At 42.1% G+C, this 7,957-nt stretch overlaps 1 protein-coding gene and 1 pseudogene across 1 annotated transcript; one reads left to right on the top strand and one right to left on the bottom strand.

Moving 5' to 3' along the window:
- Positions 1–3,148: 3,148 nt before the first annotated feature.
- On the top strand, positions 3,149–4,523 carry LOC133771331 (elongation factor 1-gamma-like; annotated as a pseudogene).
- A 1,886-nt stretch (positions 4,524–6,409) lies between these two features.
- LOC133771040 (heterogeneous nuclear ribonucleoprotein C-like) lies at positions 6,410–7,418 on the bottom strand. Its single transcript, XM_062206778.1, has one exon. It carries the CDS (start codon positions 7,416–7,418, stop codon positions 6,696–6,698), a length of 723 nt encoding a protein of 240 aa, XP_062062762.1. The 3' UTR covers positions 6,410–6,695.
- Positions 7,419–7,957: the final 539 nt, after the last annotated feature.

The raw sequence follows: 7,957 nt of genomic DNA, 5'->3' as shown, positions 1-7,957 counted from the left end.
TAATTTTTTTTTCTTATTTGCAAGGTTGAGAGAGAGACAAAGACACAGAAACAGAGAAGAGAACGTTCTGTCCACTGGATCACTTCCAAGTTCTCATAATGCCCGTGGCTGTATCTAGGCCTAAGCCAGAACAAGGAAAGCAATTCAGGTCTCCCATGTGGGTGGCAGACAGTCACCTGAGCCATCACCATTATCCCCCACGATCTGCATTGGCAGGAAACAGGAGTCACAGGCAGGACTTGATCTCAGGTCTTCCAAAGTTGATGTGGATATCCTCACTACTAGGTGAGGATGTCAACCCTGGATTTCACTAGGCTAAATACCAACCCTGGTTTTCAAATTTCAAGACCAATTTAGAAATACAGTTCATGAAGCTTTTCTTCATATCACACAACCTGGTCTCATTAGTCTTACAACTTTTCAGGGTTGGGAGGGGAGGAATTAAAGCATTGTTTGAACATATAATAGGACTGCATGAAACATTCTGAGAGTCCAGAAAACAAGAATTATGTATTGAAAAGCCTCCTCTCAAAAGAAATGGAAATAGTGATTGTTAAGAAGAATTTGCTACATAGAGACTAAAATGTGATTTCTCCTTTGACCAACTGCATGGGCCTGTGGGTCATAGATGCCCCCAAAATATCCATGTGCTACTCTGTATATCTCAGTCCACTTATAGTTAATTTGAGACCATCTGACAAATGCAGAACAAGGAAATACAAATGAAAATAATACATGAGCTATTAGGAACTAGTGTACTTTCTCCAGCTTCCTTTTTTCTTTCTGTAACAACCTTGGGGACCAGGTGTTTCACGTTTCCAGTGATGTAGTTCCAAGATGCAGCAGGGGTGCTGACCCATATCAGCTCTAATCAGGGATAAAAATATATGCTTATTGTGTTAAGGTACTGAGATTTGCTAGGCTAGCTTAGCCTTTTAAATATAACCTAAATAATTTGAAACAGCTGACATGAATCAGTCCACAATTTCAGATGTCTACCAAACATGAGTTTATTCTCCATGACTGAATTTATATTTCAGTCCCCACCCATCATGCTACACATGTTGGAAAACTGAATATCAGTCTTTCTTGACTTCCTTTCTGCATTTCTTTTACTAGTCTTTCCATTTTAGTGCTATTGATGGCTTCTATCAGATTGACTTGGGCTTATAAAGTTAGAAGAAACCTTGAGTCACCTAATCACAATGTCCAAACTCAAAGGCAGTGTGTCTTTTAGATACAGATGTCCTCTGCTTGGCTTTTTGTTTGACCACATTTGCCTGTCCCTGCTAGGTTGCTCTTGTATCCTACTATGGTGGTAGATTTCCTCTCTGGAATCCTGGAATTTCTCAATCACAAACGTCAGTCACATCAGCATGTTTCCTCTTCCTCCTCTTCCTCCTTCCTCTACTTGGCTTGGGGAGAATTTACTTTTTTGTTCAGGAAAAATCACTTCTCTTTCTTGACTTTGACACAGACATATTATCCATTCTCAAACCCTCTCCTTAATCCACGAATGGTACAGAAGATTTTGTAAACAGAAATGGAGGCACCTGCTTGAATTCAGGGAATGTAAAAGGGTAGGAATAGCAGCTGTAAGGGTGGGAAGCATAGATGAGGAATTCTAAAAATGATTTGCTGTTGCACAGTCCATGATTTTCTTCCTTTTTCTTATTCCCTAGCCAAGATTTTTATGCTCAGTGCAGATGTGACATGTATTTAGCCTAATATATTTTTTGAGTCTTCTTTCATTGCTTTTCACTCACTTAAAAGCTAACCAAAATAATGATCTTATTGTTTCATATACATGACTTCTGAAAATTGCTTCCACTTTCCTAACGTTTCCACTACCCCAATTCCAAATGTGTTATATTCTAAGGACCCAACCCAAAGGCCATTATCCCTCAAAGACTAATAGAAACAGCCCATTTTGAATAGAATTTTTTGTGTTCTCAATGTGTGCCAACTGTGTGATCCAGAGAACATTACTTCTCAACCCCTCATTTGTCATAGATAGTTAGTGATTACCACATAGCATCATATAAACAGGAATTTAGTGTTTGTACAGTTCCCAGATGGTATAAACATTCAGTAAATGGCAGTTATGAATATAATAATATTAATAAATCAATATACATTATGGTATTTATCTCTTAAGTTTTCTAAGATTTATTTATTTATTATTTGAAAGGCAGAGTTACAGAGATGCAGAGGCAGAGAGAAAGAGAGAGAGAGAGAGAGAGAGAGAGGTCTTCCATCCTCTCGTTCACTACCCAGATGGCTGCAATGGCTGGAGTTGCTCAGATTCAAAGCTGGGAATCAGGAGCTTCCTTCAGGTCTCCCATGCGGGTGCAGGGGGCCAAGGACTTGAGCCATTCTCCACTGCTTTCCCAGGCCATAGCAGAGAGTTGGATCAGAAGTGGAGCAGCCGGGTCTCAAACTGGTGCCCATATGGGATGATGGTAGCTTTACCAGCTACGCCACAGCACCCGCCCCTTAAGTTTCCTTACAGTTTGCTTTTACCATATGAGCTTGCAATTATAAAGTTTGTGCTATTTGTTTATCTAAATGTATTACCCCATTTAACATAGAAATCCATACAAGGTGATTTATTGAATGAAAGAGTCAATGAGTGAAAACCAAGAGAATGATTTAGTGATGTGGCTTAGCTATAGGACTCAAAATAGTGGAATTTATGTGCATAGCATGTTCATTGCTCCTTGCAGGTAGGCTCTTCCCCAAAGCATGACTAAACGCCAAAATATTTACTATTACCACTCACTGCAGCATCCCCGTTGCCACAAAAGCTGCATATTTGTGTGTGGCCAATAATCTTACTTTGAGATATTCAAAACCTTTAATCTCTGATGTCTAAGAATAGCCATTATAAAGACTCCAAACCTCACAGATACCCTCTCTCCTGTTCTATGCATGCCCTAGTATGATCCCATCAGGCATGTGTGGCCCCATTCCAAAGGCTCCTGGCTGTCTTATGAAGCTCTCCAGGGTTCATCAACAAGTGCACCCATATTTACATCCTATCCTCTGAATAACTCCTTCACCTTCTGGTTCTAACAGAACCATGATCATTCACGGACCAAAATGACTTTACAAACCAGTTAATGAGCCCTTTCTCTGTGGAATCACCATGGCGGCTGGGACTCTGTACACATATCCTGAAAACTGGAGGGCCTTTAAGGCCCTCATCGCTGCTCGGTACAGTGGGGCTCAGGTCTGCGTGCTCTCCGCACCACTCCACTTCCACTTTGGCCAGACCCACCGAACCCCTGAATTTCTCCGCAAATTCCCTCTTGCAAGGTTCCAGCATTTGAAGATGATGATGGATTCTGTGTGTTTGAAAGCAACGCCGTTGCCTACTGTGTGAGCAATGAGGAGCTGCCGGGAAGTACTTTAGAGGCAGCCGCACAGGTGGTGCAGTGGGTGAGCTTTGCCGATAGCGACATAGTGCCCCCAGCCAGTACTTGGGTGTTCCCCACCTTGGGCATCATGCGTCACAACAAGCAGGCCACTGAGAATGCAAAGGAAGAGGTGAGGCGGATTCTGGGGCTGCTGTATGTTCACTTGAAGATGAGGACTTTCCTGGTGGGCGAGCGAGTGACACTGGCTGACATCACAGTTGTCTGCACCCTTTTGTGGCTCCATAAACAGGTCTTGCAGCCTTCTTTCCGCCAGGCTTTTCCAAATACCAACCGCTGGTTCCTCACCTGCATTAATCAGCCCCAGTTTCGGGCTGTCTTGGGGGAGATGAAACTGTGTGAAAAGATGGCCCAGTTTGATGCTAAAAAGTTTGCAGAGAGCCAGCCTAAAAAGGACACTCCCCGGAAAGAGAAAAAAGGCTCATGGAGGAGAAGCAGAAGCCCCAGGCTGAGTGGATAGAGGAGAAAAAGGCAGCTGCCCCAGCTCCTAGGCAAAAGATGGACGAATGTGAGCAGGCACTGGCTGCTGAGTCCAAGGCAAAGGACCCCTTTGCCCACCTGCCCAAAAGCACCTTTGTGTTGGATGAGTTTAAGCGCAAGTACTCCAATGAGGATACTCTGTGGCGCTGTCATATTTTTGGGAGCACTTTGACCAGGATGGCTGGTCTCTGTGGTATGCTGAGTACCGTTTCCCTGAAGAGCTCACGCAGACTTTTATGAGTTGCAACCTCATCACTGGAATGTTCCAGCGGTTGGATAAGCTGAGGAAGAATGTCTTTGCCAGTGTCATCCTCTTTGGAACCAACAATAGCAGCTCCATTTCTGGAATCTGGGTCTTCCGAGGCCAAGCGCCTGCCTTTCCGCTGAGTCCAGATTGGCAGGTGGACTACCGAGTCGTGTACATGGAGGAAACCCAGACACTGGTTTGAGAGTACTTTGCCTGGGAGGGGGCCTTCCAGCATGTGGGCAAAGCCTTCAGTCAGGGCAAGGTCTTCAAGTGAATGCCTCTTGCCATCACCTAGCTGCCTGCACCTGCCCTTCAGGGAGATGGGGGTCATTAAAGGAAACTGAACATTGAAAACAAACAAACAAAAAAACCAGTTAATGAAAGCCCTTTTCCCACTAATTCACACCCCATATACTTCAGGGAGCTAAGGTGATCACTTAACAATGGCACACTTAAAAGGAGCAGGATGTTAACACTGTTCCTCAACAATGAGCATAACGCAGACTTTCTCCAGGTAATCTCCACCACGGCCTTTTCCAAATAATTTCTCTCCTTCCTTCAACGGTTTCACTTGCTTTGAATTATGTGTCATTTTTTTTTAATCATCTTTTACCCTTCCTAGTTTTTGTCTTTCTTGAAAACCCTGTCATCCTTAGCTATATAATGCATCAAGGACTTCAGCAGCTCTCTCACTAGTGGCCTTCCTCTCCTGGGAATTCCTGTTATAATTGCTACGCCCTAAATTCCAAGTTCTTTGACATCCTTCTTTTCACTAATCCTTTTCCTCTAATCTACCACAGTCTCCCATTCACATGATCAGATACTAGACTTAAATTTAGCAATAACACACATCAACTACAAACAGGGATTTCAAATTCCCATTACTTTCTCTTTTTTTCAGTGACTCTAGTATCCCTACTCTAAAAGTTTTCTTACTTTGTTTGAACTGAAATCCACCACTCACTTTTTCACTACTCAATGCTCTAATTGTGTTTGTATTTCTCTCTTTATCTATTCTGGCTCCATGGTTTAGCAATCCATTAACTACATTGCAAACCACTTAACCACCTCACTTTTCTCTTTCCTCATCATATATACTTAGAAAATTCCAAATCAGACTAAATTATAAAAATGTCTGTTTCAAGATACTAACTGTCACCTAGAGATTTGAATATATAGAAGAATCTTCTTTCAAATTTGTGATGAAAAATCTAAAATGGCAACCCCAACATCAATAGTCTTGCCATACATCTCTGCTCATTAACATTCTTTATCATGACTATTTTGTACTCTCTCCTCTGTCCTCAAGTCTGTCATAATTTTTTGACTATTATGATTTGGATATTAGTTTGAGTGTTCCTCAAAGTTCCATGTGTAAAAGGTGTGGTCCCATGGTGACATTGTTGGATGGTGATGGAACTTTTAAGTGGTATACCCAGTGAGGGCTCCTTAGAAGACTGGAGGCAAGCTATTAGTAGTTCTCATGAGAAAGTTGTTATAAAAGTCTGAGTTTGGCCCCACCCAGTCTCTCTCTACTTCCTGGGTCCCCATGGGATCATTGTTTCACACATACTCTGCCATCCAACATGAGGTCTTTGTCAAAAGCCTGCATCATGTCCACTTGAGCTTTCAGCCACCAAAACTGCGAGCTAAATAAATCTCATTCTCATACAAGTAGCTTGTCTAAGGTATTTCATTTGAGTAATGACAAGCTGACCAACACACTGACCATTAAATTGTGACCTAAACCTTGTAGAGAAATCGATCAAATTTCCTCTTTTTTAAAGCTAATTAACCTAAACTATCTGATAGTTTTACATACTTCTGTTAAAGTGAAGAAAATCTTTTTGAACTTTCCTAATGCAATTTATTATTATTTTTTTTTCCTGGTTTAATAAGGACTTGTTTATTTTGAGAAAAAGGTCCCAACATCAGGCTGTTCACAAAAATAACCCACAGTATCAACTTTAGAAAACAAATATTAAGACTATTACACTACTTTTTTTCTAGAGGATGCATTTGACATGCCAACTCTCATTCACAAAAATACATTGTTACAGTTGTGTTGAACAGCCCCACACAGCACTCGTATGTGGGGTAGCACACACTTCTAACTCAAAGCCGCTGGCAGGTGCTACTCAACTAAATGAGATGGCTTTTGCAGTTAGGGAAGCAACTACTGAGCTCATGAATGGGAAGAACTGTACTCCCTGCATTAACAAGAGATTATTTTGGAGACAGCTGATAAAAACCATACATCCTTTTTATTGTTAAGTCATAAAGAGGTATCAAAATTAAAAGCAAAAATTACAGGGCAAGACTTAACAAAACTACTAGGAGCATCAAAGGAAGTGAAAATGGGACTAGGCGCAGGGCAATATGAATTAATGAACATGGGAAGGACAAGGATGGGTCGAACAGTGAGCATGTGCTGAAGATACTAGGGGAGAGGATCTGGTGCAAATTTTGATCTTAGACAAGCGCCTAGGTAAAGAAATAATGGGATAAGATTCCTAAACCCCACTATGTGCTTAAGAGTCATCCTCGCCATTGGCGCTGTCTCTGTCATCCTCTCCTTCCTCAGCCTCTTTTTCATCATCCTTGATCAACTCCAGCTGGTCATCCCCCCGATCTTCATTATCATCATCATCCAGTAGGTCCCCCTCCTCAGCAGAGTCATCTGCACCCCCCTCAGACTCCATCTTCACATTAGTCTCATCTTTCTTCTGGGAGCTGCTGCTCTGCTCCTCTTCTGACTTATCATTCTTCATCTCTACTCCTTGTTTGCTCTGCTCCTTTTCAATTTTTTCCAGGCTTTCCAGCAGAGAATCCACTTTTTGTTTTATCTGGGACAACTCCTTCTTAATGGCCTGGAGGTCATCTCCTTTCAACTTTCCAGACTTGGAAGAAGATCCTCGTTGTCCACTCTTAGAATTGAAACTTTTTCCCCTTCTTGAGGTGTTTCCTGATACACGCTGGCGTTTAGAGGGCACTACAGCCCGAGCAATAGGAGGAGGAGGAGGAACACGTGCTGGGTAGCTGTACATCCTGTCATAATAATCCCGTTGAAAGTCATAGTCCAAGTCAAAAGAGGAGCCGTACATCTCCGCTGCAGATCGTTTCACACCTGCTTTTCCTCGGTTCACTTTTGGCTCTGCAGCCAGATTAATATCTAAAACCTGGCCAGCAATCATTCTGCCATCCTCTCCTGCTACTGCAGCTCGGGCATTTCTCACACAATGTTTCCATAACATGTTGTCAGCCCACTGGTCCTGATTCTCTAGTTCCCATTGCTTGACTTCTCTCCCAGCTTTTTAAACATTGAAACACTCATGTGCTCTTTTTTTCTGCTTCCTTCTCCACCCATATCCTCCTTGTAAGTGATCTTACTCAGCCTCATGGCCTCAAATTCTACACATTCACTGAAGGCTGTAGAATTTCTATTTCTAAAACCATTCCTGGCTCTAGATTTGTATTAATGGTCATTCATCAACACCTTCATCTGCCCACCTACTGTATAATAGTGGACCACCCACTCTCAAGTCTTCTTCTTTGTTACCGAATTACTTCCAACAGCTATTCAAACAGGATGATCTCCAGTCATCCTCAATTGCTTTCTTCACACCCTACTTTCATCCAGATTGCCAATAGTTATGTCACAACAAATGACCCTTCCATGACTGCATCTTGATGTTTTCATCATTAACTCTTGTCTGAAATATGGAAGCAACTTTCTAACTAGTCATGCAGATTGTAAGTTGTATAGCAGCCAGAGTGACTCACAAGTGTAAAT

The sequence above is a fragment of the Lepus europaeus genome, chromosome 12 (genome assembly GCF_033115175.1).
Source record: "Lepus europaeus isolate LE1 chromosome 12, mLepTim1.pri, whole genome shotgun sequence".
In the NCBI taxonomy this organism is placed as follows: Eukaryota; Metazoa; Chordata; class Mammalia; order Lagomorpha; family Leporidae; genus Lepus; species Lepus europaeus.
The sequence above is the reverse complement of the archived record's forward strand: the minus strand, read 5'-3'. Positions and strand labels throughout refer to the sequence as shown.